At 42.2% G+C, this 21,472-nt stretch overlaps 1 protein-coding gene across 1 annotated transcript in view; it reads left to right on the top strand.

Annotated features, from left to right (window-relative positions):
* Positions 1–560: 560 nt before the first annotated feature.
* LOC115090396 (inter-alpha-trypsin inhibitor heavy chain H4-like) overlaps positions 561–21,472 on the top strand; it is a 236,158-nt gene continuing 215,246 nt past the window's right edge. The window contains exons 1-4 of the mRNA XM_029599426.1: positions 561–650; positions 11,231–11,391; positions 14,409–14,513; positions 20,370–20,532. Of these exons, the coding sequence (XP_029455286.1) occupies positions 576–650; positions 11,231–11,391; positions 14,409–14,513; positions 20,370–20,532 (504 nt within the window). The 5' untranslated portion in view covers positions 561–575. The remainder of the gene's footprint in view (positions 651–11,230; positions 11,392–14,408; positions 14,514–20,369; positions 20,533–21,472) is intronic.

Genomic DNA, 21,472 nt, shown 5'->3' on the forward strand with positions numbered 1-21,472 from the left:
TAAAAGCAGCAGACAGGGCTAGAGCTGCAGAGGTTGCGGCCGACCGTACCGCTGCTCTTGCTTCTCCTGCCATTAGCTGCTGCCTGGCCAATCCGGCCCTGGATCTCCTGCAGCGATTCTGTGGGAAGCACCAAATTTTGGTCAGACTATGGCCCCTGTGGCCCACCCCATTCCGACACCTATGACAAAATATGAGAAGAAAGAGAGAGAAGGATGCCAAACTTTCTGGTGCAGTTAGAGAAGAAAAGAGCAGTATTTCCAACAGAAATAAAACCAATGGTGGTGGGAGGCGACAGGGGAAACTTTAAGGTAATGTGGGAATGAAGAAAACCTGTTTTCAAAGCACTGAGCTTAAGGAATATAGTTGGCGTGCAGAGTGCAATGAGTAGCTTATAAAACTGAAGTTTAATATTTAAACATTTCTACACACCACCTACAGGCTAGTTACTGATTAATTGAGAAATGAGAACCAGAAAGAGGTTTCTCCTTCCAGTACCCGCATTTATTGATTTATCTAAAATATTTATATTCTGCCTTTCCCAAACAAATAGTTCAGGGCAGACTGCAATTCCAAAATGGATGGACAAGCGTTAAGTCTGTTTCTGGTAATTTTGTCAATCGCACTTCCATCAAATTCTGTTCCCCACAAGGTACTTGCTTTTTTTGGGGGGTTTTTTTTTATCTATGTTTTAGATGCTAAATTATGTGATAGGGAGGACAGCTCTCCAAACCATTTCCCTGATGGGAAAAGTGATTTGTTCCGGTAAAACATGACCTCTTAAGTATGCATGGGTTTCGACTTTTAGCCGGCTTAGAAAGGGGCTTTCCTGAGGGGCATGTCGAGCTCGGGGGGGGGGGGGGGGGGGCAGAGAACAGCGCATGCACTCGTTGCTTTTACATAGGCGTGCATGATTTTCTGCCCTTTCGGCTGCTCATATAAATAGCAGATGCGAAGCCCGGGGGTTACTTTTGGTGCACGTATTTTACGGCTGCAAATTTTGAAAGGGAATCGATGAGTGCGCTTTCCCTTTGAAAAGTGGCTGCATTGTATGTGGACTAAAGGTTCCTGTGTACGTTGCAAACAACGCGAGATGTTTGGAATTGTCCCATCATGAACAGTTTGAGTTGCATTTTACGGAGATTGAAAAAGCTAATAAAGCACACCTCAACACATGTGGGGTTTTCAGAACGTTCATGTACAAATCCAAATTATAGAAAGACGTTAAAATAATGGATTTCTTTAATATATGGAATTTTGGGAACGTATAATCGTTTTTTATAAAAGGAATTATTAAAAGGAATAAGGCACTATGAAAAGATGTATCCTGCAGTAGATACTTTTACAGGATGAATCCTCTGGAGTAGACTAGAAATGGTAATATTGCTGGATAACTCTTTATGCTAGTAGATGTCTCACGTTTTTCCAATGCCTCTTCTAGGAAGAGCAAAATATGTAACAATGAAAATACTGAAAAATACAATGGGGATTATAGTCTCAGAAACAATACCACCTATTTCATAATACTGTAGCATTGAAAAATAGATTTAAAGGCATCCAAATTAATCAACTCTATGAGCTTCATTTGTTGAACTGGAGCAAAAAAAAGCTATAGTCATTTTATTTATGATAAATCATTCTCTTGATTCAGAAATACTAAAGTGCCACTTATGCAATATTACCTTTCCATTTGTCAATAATTAAGATACATAGGAGATAGCCCTGGAGGACTTCTAGAATTCCCCTCCCGTGCAGAATTTTGTACGTACCATGAAGAATCTGGCACGGGGACCCAGCAGGCAGTGAGATCAGCCCCCAAATTAGAGCGAACCAGCAGAGGAGAGAGAGGCGGTAGAATTGGCCTGTGTGGCCAAAAGAGGAGGGAGGCTTACTCTTCTGGCCCATGTGAATTAGAAGAAAATGGTGAGCTGCATGGCTCTGCGGTGCCAGAAGAGAAAGCTGTGGCCAGCACAGGCTGCTGCAGCTGCATTGTACCACACGGGATGAGATGGAGCAGGGAGCAGTAGAGTCAAGCCTGGGCTGTGGGGGAGGGGGAAAAAGAGCTGAAGCAGGGGGTCAATTCTGGGAGGCTGGGGAGATTGCTGGGGAGTTAACCAAGAGAGTGATGAAGGGAGCTGAGCCTGATCAGAGGGGAAGAGAGAGAGAGAGAGGCTTAGGAGAGGGGAAGAGGGAGATAAAGAGCGGAGGACAGGTGAGCCACAGGAAAGGCAGGGAGAGAGAGAGAGCTGGGAGGATTTGAGTCTAGGGTGGAGAAGGAGAGTGAGAGTTTGTGGGGGTAGGAGTTGAGTCTGGGAGGAGGGAGGGAGAGATCAAGCCTGAACAGAAGGAAAAAAGTGATCTGGGAATGGTTCTCAAGCCTGGGGAAGGGAGGAAAGAGAGTGAACCTGGGGGAATTTTTAGCCTGGCGTAGTGAGGCCGAATCTTACGGTATAATTTTACAGTGCTTCTAGGGGAATTCCGCACAAAATATCATCATCATTTATTTTTTTCACACTTTCTTCCCTATCAGAGCACAAAGCATATTACAGCAGGTTAGGATCAATATCAGAGCACATGCATTTAATCAAACGGGTCTGTGTACATTTAGAATGCACATTTGGGGGTTACATTTGCATATAAGGCACAATTGGTAACTGCACCGGAAAAAAGGAATCCAGTATTTAACATGACAAGGAGTTACATCAGTACTTACAAAGACCAATAAAGTGCATTCAGTACTATTTAGCTGGATAAGTGCAACTTATGTGGCTAAAAAATTAGCTGCATAACTTGTGGGCGTGTAGCGGGCGAATCAAGACGGAACAAGTTAGCCATAATGTTTTGTGGCTAACTACCAATATTCATTCTTAGCTGCATAACTTATGTGGCTAAGTTAGACCTATCATAGAGCAGTCTAATTTACAGGGTCATTCTTTATTCTGCAATGTCCCAGTATCGTGGTGGTATTATTCTAATTAGGGGAAGGGGAGGAGTGTGGGAAGGGTTTGGGTGGAGTTATCTCCTGGCAGCGCTGAGGGCAATAATGTTTTCCACATTATTGCTGGCAGCACCGCAGGAAATAACATCATCTTTTCCCGTGGTGCTATGAGGGCTAAGCGTGGATATCATCAGCTTAGCCATGCCATTGAATATACCTTGTAGCTTAGCCAGATAAGTTATATCTGGCTAAGTTACTTAAATGGCCAGCTTTGAATATTGACCTGAAGTGAGTAGCAGCATAGGTGGGACCAAGAGGGGATCCAAAATTAAAATGAACAGGAGCAATTTTCTAAATATTGGACAGTCTTCTAGAGGCCAGAAGGTGTAAATTGCTTGGTAGGCCCTGTTTCCATTTCTGGACCGAAGGTCAGTTCAGATTGCTGAACCAGGATGGCCTCATTGTAACCTGGTCTTCCCACTTGGCTCCACTTCTGGGAGTGATGACCATTCGAAAGCATCACGGTTTGCGGCAGTCTGGTAGTGTGGCAACACAAGAAGAAGAAACTCACACAATGATGAGATTTTTACAATGTTCCTTCAACCTAGCTTGATGGACTCTCTACCTGGGTAACATCAAGCTAGGTTGAGAGAACGTTGTACAAGTCTCATCTTTGTGTGAGTTTCCTCACGCCGAAGGACATCAAATCTTCACAAGAGTGTACTGTTCTGTTCATACGTCTCACTCTGCATGTAAAAGTGGCACCTAACCTCTACACTACTACTTAAACCTCACCTTGAGTTACTAGGTGGGCCTCCTATAGTAGCATAAATAGCTATTTACTATGGTGCCACCCCCAGAGGCACTCTTTCTTTCTCCATCCCTCTCCTCTCAGGCCCTTCCCCACCCTAAAAACATCCAAATTGAAATTTGCAAAAAAATTGCAAATTGCATTATGGGCATAACACATAGCTTAACACAATTGAAAAAGGTGTAGTTTAAAAAAAATCTCTGCCAATATACCTGTTATTTCCCATGTTTGCACTGCAGACTGCTGTATGAGTGCAGTGCTACAGTTTAAATTACTGTATTGTTCATAATCTGGTTTATCTAGTAGTTTTTCTTTCAGTCTACCAACTTCATTAGAGTGGGTTGTTGCTATGTTAGTTTTCAAATAAGGTCAACATACCTCTTTGAATTAATTAAGCAACATTGACTTCTGCATTTTACTGACCCCTTTGTAAAAGTTCACCTCTTATTTTTTATACAGTCAAAAATATCTGAATGTAGCCTTACTTATATATTCAGTGCCTTGTTGTTTTATATAATTTGCCTGGAGTCTACCTTTAGGAAAAGACAGAATATGAAATGATTATAAATTAATCTTTTTTAAAAAGTCAATTTTTGTTTTAAAAAATTATGGTTACACTGTGGAAATTGCCAAAAAATATTTTCTAGACAGTTCACTAATTTTTTTTTTTTAATTAACTTCAATGAGTTCCTAGAGATCAGCGGTTTTATAATGTATTCAGTCTGGATGAGATTCTTCTACCAGATGGACTAGAAGAAAATGTTAAGAAGCACAATTTAAAGCAACAATTAATTTTTCATGTAGATGCCAAAGGCACACATGGAAACTAGCAATGTTCACCTTTTTTCCATTACAAGTTGAACATAAGTTATTATTTTTACATATCTGCAAGATGCACCTTGCAATTTCGTAGCATCATTGAGCCCATATTGCAACATATGCAATGAAATCTGATTGGTTCATGTCGTCTGTGTAATGTCATTTGTAGCATCAAAGACAATATGGAATAGATGCAGCACATTAGGGATATGCATTTGTTTTAAACAAAAATGGAAAAGGGGACATGTCCATTTTTGTTTCATATGAAATTAAATCAAATTGATCCCCCAAAAACCAAAAATTTTGGATCTCATTTGTTGTTATGCAAAGCATTGCAAATAATGTGCACTACTTGCAATATTTTGCTGAAAACTAATGAGAATGAAAAAACTAAAAATTGAAACATCTATAAACAGAAAATGGAAAACAAAACCCTGAAAACACAAAAAAATGGAAACATAAAACAACATTTTTATCCATTCACATCCGTACAGTGCGTGTGTATGATTTAAGCAGAGACACATTCATTAACATCACTTTCCTCAGGATGGTAGTAGATGTTTCAATTTTAGATTTAACAATTTTTATTGGCTTAATAGTCAGCACATACATAATTGGGCAAGTATCATAACAAAGCCAATATTTTCCATACTATCATTAACCCATTTAAATAATACAACTATCAAACCAACAGTGAAGGACATAGACTACTAAAGTAGCATTTTGCAAGAGAGAATATCCTGTGCATGAAGTTCAAAACAGTCAGCTCCCCATCTGGACTTAACCCATAGTTCAAAAAGGAACAGCAGATGGCACTTTAAATCACTGCTGTAAATCTTCTGGAAGTTGTTGTATGAATGTCTGTATCGGTACTATACACTTTTGAAATTAACTTTGAGTGTATCCCTTGCATCACCCTCTAGTTGGATGTAGGGTTTCTTTAGAAGTTCATAACTAGCTTGTGATCTATTCTGACAGAGGAGGAAGGGAAAAAATCTTTCAGAGCCCTGGCCTTGTAGAATGTCCCTCTGCTCCCTTCCAGTAGGAATAACATAGCCTGGTATTGTTAAAAAAAAAAAAAAAAAAATCATTTTAGTGAAATATTTGATACAGATGAAAGATTTGACCATCTGTACACTTTCATTTAAAATCCATACAGAAATACAAAACTGCACAGTTCACAGTCAGTTGTAGAATTTCTTTGTACTAAGGAATCTTTTCCTTCAAAACTCCCTGACAGTGTCGTCTTTAGAGATGTTCCCATCTTGATAATTTGCAGACTTTTGTAGTCCAGTAGATGAAACTGGGCAATCTTAGTGAATAGTTATAGATGACGGTGGTGGAGCCACTTGGCAAGAGTGATCATAATAGTCTTTGTTATAAAGCATACGGGGCAGAATTAAAAATCATAACATGTATTTCTCTGAGAAAGGGCAGGATGGGGAGAAATGATAGAGACATTTAAATACCTGAAAGGTATCAATGCATAGGAGGCAGATCTCTTTCAAATGGAAATGAAGCTCTGGAAAAAGGGGTATGTGATAAGGGTGAAAGATAGTAGAGTCAGGAGTAATATAAGGAAATATTTCATTACAGAAAAGGTGGTGGAGGTATGGAACATCTTCCTAGTAGAGGTGGTGGAGACAAGGACAGTATTTCAAGAAAGCATGGAACCAACACAGGGGATCTCTAAGAAAAAAGTAGGGATTATAGAGTTGAATAGTAGGTGTGGATGTGCAGATTTGATAGGCCATATGATTTTTTTCTGCTCTCACATATCTAGGTTTCTATGTTTCCACAATGCATCAAATTTGAAATAATCACTGGAGGGAAAATAAATAAATCTAATGAAATAACATACAACTCTAAGAAGGGAAGACTACGATAAGATGAGGAAACTAGTTAGAAAAAAACAAAAAAGGAGCTGTTACAAGGGTTAAAAGTCTGCATGAGGCATGGAGACTATTTAAAAGCATCACATTGGAATTCCAGATAAAATGTATTCCACAAATTAAAAAAGGTTAAAAGTAGAACAAGTGTGGGCTAATAGTCCTATGAAAGAGGTTATCTAAACCTAAAAAGGCATCTTTTAAAAAATGGAAAGCAGAACCTAATAAGAAAGTAAGAAGACCCATAGACACCTGCCAAATTAGATGTTAAACATTAATAAAGCAGGACAAGAGAGAATTTGAAAAGTGAACTTGCCAAAGATACAAAAGCTAATAATAAAAACGTTTTCAAGTACATTCAAAACAAGAAATCCTATAAGGGAGTCAGCTGCGGCATTAGATGAAGGGAAGTAAAAGGACAGCTCAGGAAGATAACGCCATAGCAGAAAAACTAATTCTTTCCTTATTGAGGAGGATATTGGGAAGATAACTATGCTTGAAACCATTCTTTGCGGTTGATGTTTCAGAGGAACTGAATCATATCAGTGTGAATCTGGAAGAGAACCTAGAATAAAACTGAGAAACGTAAAAGTAGGCAAATCATCTGGACCTGATGATATTCATCCAAGAGTTTCAGGGAATTCAAATATGAAATGGCAACCTGCTACTGGCAATCTGTAACCTATCATTCAAATCTGCCTCTATACTTGAGGATTGGAAGGTAGCAAATGTAATGCAAATTTTCCAAAAGGGTGCCAGTTTTGCTTAACAACTACAAATCGATGAGCCTGACATCGATACAGGTAAAATAATAGAAGATATTATTAAGAACAAATGTACTGGTCATATAGATAAATATGACTTAATGGGAAGAGCTGGAATGGATTTAGAAAAGGGAGTCACTCCTTACTAACCTATTAGAATTATTTGAAAGTGTGAATAAGCATATGGATTATAGTGAGCTGATCAATATAGTGAATTTGCATTTTTAGAAGGCATTTGATAATGTCCCTCATAAGAGCCTCCTCAGAAAACTAAAAAATCATGGAATAGGAGATAATGCATTACTGTGGACTGGAAACTGGTTAAAATATAAGAAACAAAGATTAAGACTAAATGATCAGATTTCCCAATGGATAAAGGTAAATAGTTATTTCCCTTGGGTAAAGTAATTGGGGAAATAATTAATTAGACATTCAACATTTTATTGTATTTGTTCTGTTGGAAACATCTATTTACATATTGTACCTCAGTCCATAGATCAGAGAGGATAGAAATTATTATAGAAACATAGAAACATAGAAATGATGGCAGAAGAAGACCAAACGGCCCATCCAGTCTGCCCAGCAAGTTTTACACTTTTTTTTTCTTTTTTCTCATACTTATCTGTTACTCTTGGCTCTTAGTAACCTTTTGGTTCTATTTCCCTTCCACCCCCACCATTAATGTAGAGAGCAGTGTTGGAACTGCATCTAAGTGAAATATCTAGCTTAATTAGTTAGGGGTAGTAACCGCCGCAATAAGCAAGCTACACCCATGCTTATTTGTTTACCCAGACTATGTAATTCAGTCCTTGTTGGTTGTTGTCTGTATATAGATCCACTTTACTTCATTCCCCCTGCTGCTGAAGCAGAGAGTTATGCTGGATATGCATTGAAAGTGAAGTATCAGGCTTATTTGGTTTGGAGTAGTAACCGCCGTAACAAGCAAGCTACTCCCCGCTTTTTTGTGAATGCAAATCCTTTTTTCCACATTTCCTCTTGCCGTTGAAGTTTAGAGCAATGTTGGAGTCACATTAACCTTGTGTATGTTTATTGAATAAGGGTATTATCTCCAGGTAGTAGCCGTCATTCCCGCGAGCCACCCACTCTTCATTCATGTCCTCTAGACTTTATGGATCCACAGTGTTTATCCCACACCCCTTTGAAGTCTTTCACAGTTCTGGTCTTCACCACTTCCTTTGGAAGGGCATTCCAGGCATCCACCACTGTCTCCGTGAAGAAATACTTCCTGATATTGGTTCTGAGTCTTCCTCCCTGGAGCTTCAAATCGTGACCCCTGATTCTGCTGATTTTTTTCTCACGAAAAAGGTTTGTCGTTGTCTTTGGATCATTAAAACCTTTCATGTATCTGAAAGTCTGTATCATATCACCTCTGCTCCTCCTTTCCTCCAGGGTGTACATATTTAGATTCTTCAATCTCTCCTCATAAGTCATTTGATGAAGACCATCCACCTTTTTGGTCACCCTTCTCTGGACCACCTCCATCTTGTCTCTGTCTTTTCGGAGATACGGTCTCCAGAACTGAACACAGTACTCCAGGTGAGGCCTCACCAAGGACCTGTACAAGGGAATAATCACTTCCCTTTTCTTACTTGATATTCCTCTCTCTATGCAGCCCAGCATTCTTCTGACTTTAGCTATCGCCTTGTCACATTGTTTTGCCGACTTCAGATCATTAGACACTATCACCCCAAGGTCTCTCCTCCAGCTCCGTGCACATCAGCCTTTTCTCCCCACATTGAATACGTTCATTCAGATTTTCACTCCCCATATGCATGACTCTGCATTTCTTGGCATTGAATCTCAGCTGCCATATCTTCGACCACTCTTCCAGCTTCCTTAAATCCCATCTCATTCTCTCCACTCCTTTCGGCATGTCCACTCTGTTGTAGATCTTAGTGTCATCTGCAAAAAAGACAAACCTTAACCTTCTATCCCGGTCCGCAATGTCGCTCACAAAGATATTGAACAGGACCCGGTCCCAACACTGATCCTTGTGGTACACCGCTTAAACCGCTCTCTCTTCAGAGAGAGTTCCATTTACCATCACACATTGTCTTCTGTCCATCAACCAGTTTGCAATCCAGGGGCCACCACCTCGGCACTCACTTCTAAGCTTCTCAATTTTATTCACCAGTTTCCTGTGTGGGACCGTATCAAAAGCTTTGCTGAAATCCAAGTAGATGACATCGAGTGCTCTTCCTTGATCCAATTCCTTGGTTACCCAGTCAAAAAAGTCAATCAGATTTGTCTGACAGGATCTTCCCCTGGTGAATCTATGGATATTATTATTGGATATAAAATTGCACTTTCTGGTGAAAAAATTTTGAAGACTTTAAAAAGCAAATCTACTGGGAAGGGTGCTAAAAGAGGAAAAGAAAAAAATTATTTGAAATCTTGTTTGGAGTATTCTTTTCTAACTTGTTATGATTATAGGTTATGGAACTAATTTTTGGTATGAATGAGTCTTTTTTACTCATTTTTCCTAACATTTTATTTTGAATGAATAATTTTCATAATAATTGTTCTTCCTTGAATAGAGGTAATTCCATTTTAGTTTTTATATTTATTTTTTGAATGATCCTTTTTTTTATTGCTTTGACTGCCAATTTTTTGTTTGCCTTTACTTAAGATTCAATACCAAATAGTGCAGAGTCATGCACTTGTATGCAGAAATCAATAGGAGCTGTATGCAGCAGGTGATAATGAGCTGTTGTGCACAGATCAGGAGAGGAGACCTTGGTGTGATAGTATCAGGATTATCTCAAGGTAACAAAACAGTGTGATAAGGTGATGGCCAGAGCCAGGAGTATGCTCAATGCATAGGAAGATACATACCCTGTAGAAAAAAGAGAGGTAATAATGCCTCTTTATTAGGTCATTTACTGAGGCCTCTCTAGAGTACTGTGTTCATTTCTGGAGGCCGTATCTCTCAAAGGTTATAGAGAGGCTAGAGACGATCCAGAAAAGAGCAATGAAAATGTTGCAGGTGTATGGTTTGTATCAACAGCCCTATGAGATGAGGCTGAAGGAACTTAATATGTTGACCCTAGAAGAGAGGTGAGACAGGGGGAGGAGGGTATATGATACAGACATTTAAATATTTGGAAGGTATTCAAGCACAGTAAGCCAAGCTTTTTCAATGGAAAGGAAGCACTAGAGCTAGGGTCACAATATGAAGCTCCAAGGAGATAGAATCAGGAACAATGACAGGCGGTATTTTATCATAAAGAGAGTGGATGATTGCCTGGAATGCCCTCCCAGAGGAGGTGGTGATGGCAAAGACAGTGATAGGTTTCAAAAAAAGCATGGGTAAATACAGAAGATTCATAGTGGCCTGGGCAACCTTCACTGAGCAACAGTTGCAGCTCAGGACAGCAGTGATATGGCTGCATTGTGTTTCCTGGAAGGCATGGAGAAACCTGCACAGAGCAGAAGTTGCAATCCTAAAGGGGGACACATAGGATTGGAGGTTGAATTCCATGTGGAATGTGATCTACATTGAGTATATATGCATAAAGTCACTGCTGAGCAGACTAGATGGGCCTTTTTGGTCTTTATCTGCATTCATTTACTATGTTACTATGTGGAGACATCGATGCCCTTATTGAGATTTTACATTCCTCACATAGAATTGCTCAAACAAGGTTAGTGTGAAGTAGACTGAGTTCTATAGATTGATGTCTCCTTTGTATAAAACATATTTCTGTTTGTAAACCTGTCACTTTACAATAATTTTGAGCTGGTTTGTTTCAATGCTGACTACTGATAATTAGTAGTCAGACTGATGAGCAATGCATTAATAGCAAAGCATTTTAATATAGTTGAAAACGTTTCATGTAGTATAGTCCACGTGCATAGGTAAAGATGCATGTGTTCATAGTCCACGTGCATAGGTAAAGATGCATGCGTTCTTAGTCCACTTGCATATGTAAAGATGCATGCATGCATGCATCTCTCAGTCAGTTTAAATGTGTTCATTTCTTTTTTCAGAACAGCATTGATATCTACAGTGTGCATGTGGACTGCCATGTTTCTTCCCGCTTTGCTCACACTGTTGTAACCAGCAAAGTGGTCAACAGAGCCAATGAATCCAGGGAGGCGCTGTTTGAAGTTGACTTGCCAAAGACAGCCTTCATTACTAACTACAGCATGTAAGGCCATCTTTTATTCTCTCATTCACATTTGTTTAAAGTTGTCATCATTGTAGATACTTGCAAAACAAATTTGCAGCAGATGCTAAGCTTGTCGCCTATGTGGAAGAAATCCATAAAAGATTTCTAATTTCCACCAAAGCTCTTTCTCGTAGAATTTAATATGGTATTTTTTAGATGACAGGTGAAAGAGGCAACAATTTGCCATATCCATTGCATTCACAAAATCCATGCACCTCTTCAGCACAATCACAGTTTCTTTTCATTCTGATTTCACTTTTGTTTACTTGTGATCATGCTCCTAGACAATTCCCAGTAGACACACTTTAAGGCTAGCACTTTATTTATTAGGAGATCTTTATTCAGACACAGTCTGGATAGCAAAGTTAGCCGGATAAACTTATCCTGATAACTTTGGAGGCAGATTCAATAGTGCAGCCACACTACTGAATATAGCCAGCCATCTTAATTAGTTAGATGGCTAACTATAGCGGGCTAACTTTAGGACAGCTCTTTGACTTGAGCAGTCTTAGGGGGTCATTCTCTAAAGCTATCGCACACGATAGCTAGATCGGGAGGAGTCGGGGAGGAGTCACAACTGGAAGGGGAGGAGTTGGGGCGGCACCGGGGCGGACACTGCAAAGACATTGCGGACGGCAAAAAGGTAAGAACCCTTTTTGCTGCCAATTTCGTGCCCAATAGCACCACCTTTTACGATGGCGCTATTAGGTGCGAAAGCCGGCAGCGATAGCACCGCGGAGGTTCGATCGCTGCCGGCTATCGCAGGCCCACCCCCCCCGCTTCGCCCACCATTACCGCCGGATTCTCTAAGGCCTGCGACCATAGAGAATCCAGGCCTTAGTCAGCTAAGTTATCCGGTTAACTCTGAATATCCGAGTTAGATGGTTAACTTAGTTGGCTAACTCAACTCCTCCCATTTATGCTCCTGGACTGCCCCTAACTTATCCAGTTAAATTCTAGCTGCCTAATTTATTAGGGGGCTAGAATTTAGCTGGATAAAGGCTGAATATAGCCGGGTAAGCCATTAGACAGGTAAATATTACGTTATCTGTCTAAATGGCTATGGAAATATGGACCATTAGATGTATAATCCAACTTTCAGGTATTTCAAAATGGTATTTCCTTTTCTCTAAAAGGATTACAATTTAAGGGACTCATTTATTAGCATTTTTTCCCTAGACATAGAATGGAAGAAAAGTAAATCAGGCCCAGGGATGGAGACTTTCAAACGGTGCATTGGCAATCTTTGGTGTGTATGCATCGGTGCACACCCAGATACGTGGCCATTTTATAACTTGCACACATTATAAAATAGCCTGATCGCATGTATATGTGCGCCCATGATGCATGTAAATCCTGCTTCTACCACATAAGTTGGGGAATTTTAAGAGGGGCGCACGTGCAAGCCATTGCCAGTTTCACCAGTTCATCCATCAGTTTGCCCAGTTAGCAGCTAGGTCCTCCAAACCTCCCCGGTTTGATTGTCTGCACTCCCCCCAGTTGCCCTAGACCTTTTAAACCCCTGAGAAATGGCTCTCTCTCTTTTTATTTCTTGAACTTACACCTCGTCCTTAACAGAAGTAAACTTACCCGGTAGTGGATCTGGGCGCGTGGCCAAGCGCATAAGTATTTATGTGCACATCTCTTGGTCATGACACAAAATACCTATGTCCCAGCCAGACCACGTCCATGCTCCGCCCCTTTTTGAAAACTTTTGAGATGTGCGCAGAGCGGGAGATACGCGTGCATCTGGGCGGCTTTTAAAATTCAATGGGCAGGTGTGAGCCTGACTTGTTGACATATTTCCTGATTTGGGCACTTGCTGGGCTTTTAAAATTCACTTCCAAGTTTATACTAAGGGGCGGATTTTAAGAGCCCTGCTCGCCTAAATCCGCCCAAATCCGGGCGGATTTAGGCGAGCAGGGCCCTGCGCGCCGGTGAACCTATTTTACATAGGCTCACCGGCGCGCGCAGACCCCGGGACTCGCGTAAGTCCCGGGGTTCTCCGAGGGGGGCATGTCGGGGGCGGGCCCGGTCGTCGCGGCATTTAGGGGGCGTGTCAGCAGCGTTATGGGGGCGGGTCCGGGGGCGTGGTTACAGCCCGGGCCGGTCCGGGGGCGTGGCCACGCCCTCCGTACCCGCCCCCAGGTCGTGTCCCGGTGCGCTAGCGGCCCGCTGGCGTGCGGGGATTTACGTCTCCCTCCAGGAGGCGTAAATCCCCCGACAAAGGTAAGGGGGGGGTTTAGACAGGGCCGGGGGGGTGGGTTAGGTAGAGGAAGGGAGGGGAAGGTGAGGGGAGGGCATTAGAGGATTCCCTCCGAGGCCGCTCCGATTTCGGAGCGGCCTTGGAGGGAACGGGGGTAGGCTGCGCGGCTCGGCGCGCGCCGGCTATACATAATTGATAGCCTTGCGCGCGCCGATCCAGGATTTTAGCGGATACGCGCGGCTCCGCGCGTATCTACTAAAATCCCACGTACTTTTGTTTGCGCCTGGAGCGCCAACAAAAGTACGCCAACGCGCCTTCTTTGAAAATCTACCCCTAAGGCAATGGAGAGTAAAGTGTGTCCAAAGTCACAAGGAGCAGCAGTGGGATTTGAACCCTGGCTTGCGGCCTGCTGTGCTAACCACTAAGCTGCTCCTCTAGTCTGGTTTCATTTTCTTGTATGTTCTTCTTTAATTGTTGCCTTATTTCTACCCTGCCTTTCATTCAAGGCTATGAGAAGAGCAAAGGAGTACTGAGGAGTCACCTAAACAAGAAATTCAGCTAAGCTGATAAATTTGTAACCTCTTTACTGGAATTCTTAGTTGTTGCAGACACTGGCAGTAGTTGAAAAAATGATTCAAGACTCTCTGGTATGGGTAACTGAGGTAAATCAGAGGATGTTGGTTGGCTATTACTTGGCCAATGGCCATATGTAAAATCTTTGTAACTTCTAGATTCCTAGTTCTCTTAAGCATCAATGACTGGTCATTACACTCCCATATTCTGATTTCAGGACCATTGATGGAGTTGTATACCCTGGAATAATAAAGGAAAAAGAGGATGCCCAGAAACAATACGACACTGCAGTTTCCCAGGGACAAAGTGCCAGTCTAATTAAGTAAGTGGCAATCTCAGTTTCCCGAATGTATAGGCATGTCACAACTTTAATTGCTAAAACTATTTAAGGATTTATTTAGTGGATTTAGTTTTATCAAAATAAATGGCAAATTAATATCACTGGCTAATAGAAGGCCTTTATTCATAGAGCATTAACTTCCCCATAGCACTCTACTGATATACTCTTTGAAGGAGCTTCCTGAAGGGATAAAAGGTTTCTATGCCTAGTCATTTATTTGCCAACTTTGATGGTGATTTTAGAGATAAGAATATACCTGGGAACTCTACAAATTTGGCCTGGAGACTCAAGAATTCTGAATGAATTTCTAGGACTCCAGGCCAATATCCCAAAACTCTGGGTGCTGCTGTAGAAGCAGGCCCTGTACAAAAAAGCTGCTGGAGCAGTCCAGGCCCAAAGGAGGAGGAACATCAGCCCGCATGACCAGAGGAGAAAGATGAAGAGTGTTGGGCCAAGTGCAGCAGGAGGAGGACAAGACGAGCAGGAGCACTGGCCCCCCTTGCAGGGAATAATAAATGAGCAGCTGTTGTGTCGGCCGGCCGCGGAGCTCGCGACCGGCCTTCCTTACCCAGTCCTGCCGCCCTGCCTGGGGCAGGCTCTGGCTCCCCGGTGATGCAGAGGGAGCGCCTCCAGTGCTGCCCTCCTCTTTGTGGCTCTGCTTGCTGCTGGCAGGCCTTGAAACGTGGCAGAGACACCACAACCGTCCTCTCCTCGCATCCGGCCCCCTCTAGTTTATTTAAAGAGCCCATGACATGCTAGGGCTGCCAGCCCTTTCCAGTAATGTCATCGGCCTGGGACTATATTAGGCGAGTTCTGACAGTCAGAGCTCTCCTTGGCAACAGGTTTCCACATTGCTTGTATGCTCGCCCATTGTTCCTGGTTCCTGATCCTGACTCTATTCCTGGTTCCTGTTCCTGACCTGTACCTTGGTCCCTTCCTTGTCTCGTTGGACTGATCCTCCAGCTTTGACCCTTGCTTCGTTGGACTTTGCTCTGGATTGACTCTCTGGCTTTGACCCTTGCTTCGTTGGACTACGCTCTGGACTGATCCTCTGGTTTGACCCTTGCTTCGTTGGACTTCGCTCTGGATTGCCTCTCTGGCTTTGACCCTTGCTACATTGAACTACGCCCTGGACTTGGCCTTTAGGTTTCGGCCTCTACTACCTGGGCGCCCACCTGTTCCTGCTCCTGTTCCTTTGGCTTCTGGGTCTCTGGATCCCTGCCTTGTCCAGACCTGCCTCGGTCCCTTGATACTTCCACTGGTTCCTGGCTTCCTTCCATGTCTGTACTGGGAGTCATCATATGGAGACCTGCCTAAGATCAGCTGGCTCCGGCACCCAAGGGCTCAACCTGCGGGGAACGAGGGCTGGTATTGGCGAAGCTCCAGTCGGCCTCCGTCTCCTAGTCAGCTCCGCCTCCTGACAGTGGGGACCCATAGGACTTGCCCAGCGGGTAGTGTCAACCCTACCTCGGACCAAGGGTCTATCTCCAGCATAACAGCAGCATTGGCCCTTCGAGCAGAAGGAGGAAGAGCAGCAGCAATGGACTGCCTAGAGATGATGAAATAGCGGCAGCATCGTACCTGCATTGCAGAAGGAGGAAGAGAAAAAGTGTTGGTCTCGCTAGTCTGGGGAAAGAGGATGCTGGTTTGGCAGGTGGGTTCAAAGTAAGGAGAGAGAATGAGTATGGATATGAGAGGCAGAGAAGAGAGTGTATGCTGGCATACCAGTGTGAATGGGCATGGTGTGAGTGTGCAAGTAGAAGAGGGAGAAATGTGAATGAGTTTGTGTATGTGGGTGATTGAGTCATAAGAGTGAGCGCATGTGTGAGAATGATGATACATGTGTGTGAAGCGTATGAGAGTGAATATATGAATGTTACTGTGTGTGTGTGAGAGAACATTTATGTGCAGGTTGCTGTCAGCCCTCCATCTAATCTATGACAATCTTTGGGTGAGTGGAAATGAAGAGATCCTAGGTTTTGGATATAGACCTACCATTGGGGACTAAACTGAGTTCATAAACTCATTTCATATGAACTGTTGAACAGCCAGTGCTGGATGGTAATGACCCAAATATCAATCATTTGAGCTAAATGTGAGCCATTAGCCTAGATGTGAAAGATTCTATATGATAACATGCACCACTGTATCGAGTCATCTAGAACAGTGCATGACTTAGGGAGGGTAAAATTTAAAAGCCAGCTCCAAAGGAAAAACAGTGTTTTATCCACAGAAAAGGCCTTTTTAAAATTGCCCTCTCTATATGAGGGTGAAAGTATGTGCATACTTTACCTGCAGTGGGAAGAGGCATTCCCATGGAAGAGGCTGGGGAAAGGTATGGAATTACATGCATACATCTGCATTTTCAAAAGTATGATATACATTTTTCACCAGAAAACTATTTGTACATTGACTTATACTTTCACTTTAAAAATTAGTGTAAATTCTGCTGGAAAAAGTAGCTTTCAACTTGGCACTTATGTGAGCAGTAAATACCCCCTACACATTGTAATGCATTGTTTGGAAATGTTATTGATAAATAATGCATAATTATTGCCACCAAGTTTCAGTTTTTGATTAATACTATTAGTTGTGTTAGTTCAGAGATGTTATGTGTGCTGTTTTCCAATAGCCCGTGTACTTGGAAACAATGCAGATGCAGATACTTTTCTGAAAATTTGGTACGAGAAACTGTCCACATTGGTTTTCTTTGAAACTTATTATTTGACGATTCATTGACCTGACTCAACTCACAACTTCGTATTTACAAACCTAACAGAAGTCTACACTCTGCTCAAAAAAGTCTTTTACAAGTGCCTACCTTCAAAATTGTCTTTCTTGATATTATTAGACATCGTGCATTCTCGGTTGCTGGTCCCCAACTCTGGAATTCCATCCCAGAAAATTTGAGACATATTGATAATGTGAAGAGTTTAAAAAGAATTTGAAAGCTTTTCTTTTTAAATGCGCTTTTAATCCCATCCATACTGCTTAACTATACGCTTCTTCCTCCCAGCTTACCCTCTGCCTGTTACCCCTTATCTTGATTTTGTTTATTCTGCTTATATGTTATATATTGTCTTTTAGATTTATACCTTTTTAATTTGTTGAATTTTGGTATTTTATTATGTATGTTTTATTGTAAACCACTTTGATTACATCTACTTATAAAAACGGCATATAAATAATTTTAAATAAATTAAATAAATAAATAAGTGCAAGGTACGCACATGAGAAGGATCCGTGCTCTCCGTGACTGTATTATTTGTATGAACAGGGAGGAATGGTGGCAAATTATAGTGACCAAATAATAATAGAACCCTTGTCAGTTGTGGAGATAATTCGTGTCACAAAAAGAAAATCACACTCAGTAGACGTAAAGAGCCTGATTTTATTACTGAGACCTTCATAAAGATAATGGGCTTTAGACAAGTTACTCAAATGTAGTTTGTGAGATTATATATTTCTTTTTTAAATTTAACTTTTTATTAAAGATTTTTTACAACATAACCAATCCAACAAGTGCCATGGTTCAATTGCACAACAAACAAAACAAATGTATATTCTGATGCAATATCGTGTGCTTAGGCTAGCACACAGGTTAACCCTCAGTTGGACCCACATTTTAACTCCTGATGCAATAAGGGGATCAGTGAGTCCAAAATGCGCACTGAAACCAGCATGAGGCTAATAGCACTCATCACATGTAAATGTGTTTATTTATTTATTTGTTTCTCATTTCTTATATACCACTTAATAGATACCGAATCTGGCCAGAGCAGTTCACAACAAAATCCAATAAAAATACAATCAGTGAATACAAATTCTAACAAATAAAAACAAGTAAAAATGCATAATACTCAAATAAGGCAGAACAAAATACTTCAACACTAGCTATCTGTACTGTATGCAATTTAAATCAACCCTGGGCTAAGATGGAAAAGGCCACGTCTTTACCTTTTTTCTGAAATTGAGGAAATTCTGCACCAGTCTCACCCCCAGTGGAGACGAATTCCACAACTCTGGGCCACTAACTGAGAACATCCGTTTCCTAAATGAAACTTTATATACATCTTGTCTTGATGGAACTAACACCAACACTGTTGATTTTGAATGAAGATTGCGGGTAGGAGCATAACCTTTATGTTTCGTTCTGTGGGTCTTGAACTATAGTGGGCCCTTGGGTCGTGGCAAGCATAGGCTCTGCCCACAGGGAGGAGCCCTGTGGGCTCTTGCCACAACAGGTGAAGTCTCAGCAGTGAAAGACAACAGAGGATACAACTTTATTATACAGCCAATGATGAGTCTTGGAATAGGTTAAGGAGTCAGTCCAGCAAGTATGACCCGTAGTCTGGTCCGTATGATGGAGTCCGCGGAGCGGAGTAGACCAGTGGATACCTTCTCTAGGTGTGGCTTGTGCAGGTAGCTCCAGAAGTGCCCCATGGTGCAGGATGGCTGGAAGATGGAGAAACAGGAGCACAAGACAGGTGGGTTCCGGTGGTAGCCCGCAAGCGGGATAACCCGTGGATCTGTGCCACAAAGGTAGAGGTGCAGGTACTGTACTCACGCTGACTCTGAATGTAGATAGAAGACGGCATCAAGGAGGCCCAAGGCAGGAACGGCAAGGTCCTCCAATACGATGCAGGAACTCACTGGTAGGAAGTGAGGCAGTGGAATGGCCCTCCGAGGAGCAGATAGCCTAGAGTGCAGAAAGGCCCCCGAGGAGCGGGTACCTGAGTCATTCCGAAGGACAGCGAAGTGAAGTCCCAGAATGGCGGAAATAGCAGGATGGGAATCCTTGCTAACTCGAATAGCAAGAATTCAGCTGAGCTTAAATATGGTATGTGGATGACGTCATGTGGTGGGGGACACCCCTGAGGTTCCCGCCATGACGTCTTTAAGAATGGGGCAGGGCGCGCGCGCACGCGTGCCTAGGAAACCCCGGATGTAAGATGGCTGCCGGGAGTGCCCACGCCGTCCTGGGCACGCCATGAGGGTCGTCGTGGGGATGCACAGGCCACCCTCTTTCCCAGATTTGGAGCTGCATATAGAAAAGAGGTAAGCAGGAGAGGTCGCAGCCACCTGTGACCGATGGGCGCAATACCTTAATCTTATCTTGTAGATAACCTGCACCTCTCCATTCAATGCCTTATACAATAAAGTTACAAGTTTAAAATTAACTCGCTTTTCAATAGGTAGCCAACGAAGACGTCTTAACAAAGGTGTTTCACTCGCCCTATGTGGGAGACCAAAGATCAAACTTGCTGCAATATTCTGTACCACCTGTAAGCGTTGTAAACTCTTTTTAGGAAGACCCATCAGTACCATGTAAATGCCATGTTAATGAGGGTATTAGCTATTACCCCCAATGAAAAAAATAACCGTTCTCCTGACACGCACATTTGAACTCTCAAAAATGAAGGCCAGCCCCGCGTTAAGTTTTGAGGTGCCCCAAAACCTGAACAGAAAAGCAGAAAATACTACTTTTCTGTGGTTCTTCTAACTTAATGTCATCACAATATTAAGTTGGAAGAACCACAGAAAGCAGCAACTTAAAAAAAAAAGTATTGACAGTGGTCAGGTTAGGAAAACGGGCGCTCAGTTTACGAGCGTCCATTTTCCTAACCCATGGCCTGATTTCACTTTAAATGGCCCATTAATTGCAGTGAACAATGTGAATTCTCACCATTCACTATTTCCAGCAGAAAATGATCACTGTTAAGACAATTGCACTTTATTTAAACAGTTTTTTCTCTCTTCAGTTGGAAGCATTTTCTTTTAGAGTAAAAAAAAAATATAAAAGAATTAAAAATCAAATAATATTGCACATATTTTCAGAGCTACTGGAAGGAAAATGGAAAAGTTTGAAGTGTCAGTAAACATAGCAGCGGCCAGCAAGGTTGAATTTGTACTGATCTATGAAGAGTTATTAAAGAGAGTGCTGGGGAAGTATGAACTGCAGATCAAGGTCAAACCCAAACAGCTTGTCAAGCACTTCCAGGTAAACTTATCTTTAGAAAAAAATAAAAATACAAGAAGTGGCTGAAACCATGTGATAGAGGTGTAAGATAATAACCAGCCTGTGCCATTTTTTCAGAGATGGTGCAGGGTCCAGAGCCTAGGGGGAACTCTTGGTCCCGCTAGGCCACCAGGGCTTAACAGAAATGCTGGGAGGTTAGGGGATGGTTTGGGGATGGTTAGGGTGAGGGGAGGGGGTCCGAAGGCCTGGGGAGGAGTCAGGAGGCATGGGGGGAAATTTGGACATAGAGGCGATGTTCAGAAAGGAACGGAGAGGCCTACGTCATGCAACTGAAGCTTTTTTAAAAAATGTATTGCATTGGGGCCACCTCCAGAGGCAGCAGGGAGATAGGATAGTGGGGGTGAGGGGGGTCTTACAAGACCATCAGGGTTTTTTACACTTTGGGACAGGGAACTTCCAGCCCTTTAACACACTGTACCAGAAGCATTGGGATGTGTGCTAGCATCTTTATGCTCCTGGGGAAAGTTAGCTACAACTCCAGAGTTGTAGCTAACTTTCATGAAGATAATATGGTTTTCAATCGTTTGGTGTTATTTTATAACCATGAAATTGCCTAGTAATGAGCTGCTTTGCATGGATTTGGAAAGCATTTGCATGCAAAGCAGCTCATTACCGTTTTGATGTTATTGGGGGGAAAATAAGGTATAGTATTTAAAATACAGCATGTTATTCCTATTGCAAGGAACTTATTGTGTGGCAAATGCCTAAAGCAGCTTGACGCTGAGTGATGCATGGCGGACAAGTGACTCGGTTCGGACAGGGTGGAGGTGGGGTAAATGTGGAAGTGCCTGGAAGGGGCAGCCATCTTATCTAGAAGCAAGGGAAGCTTTGAATGCACGTCATAAGATCGAGACATTCCCATGGATTCGTGGCATGTCTTGCAAAACAGAGTCATAGCATA

This window comes from Rhinatrema bivittatum, chromosome 4 (assembly GCF_901001135.1).
Source record: "Rhinatrema bivittatum chromosome 4, aRhiBiv1.1, whole genome shotgun sequence".
NCBI lineage: Eukaryota > Metazoa > Chordata > Amphibia > Gymnophiona > Rhinatrematidae > Rhinatrema > Rhinatrema bivittatum.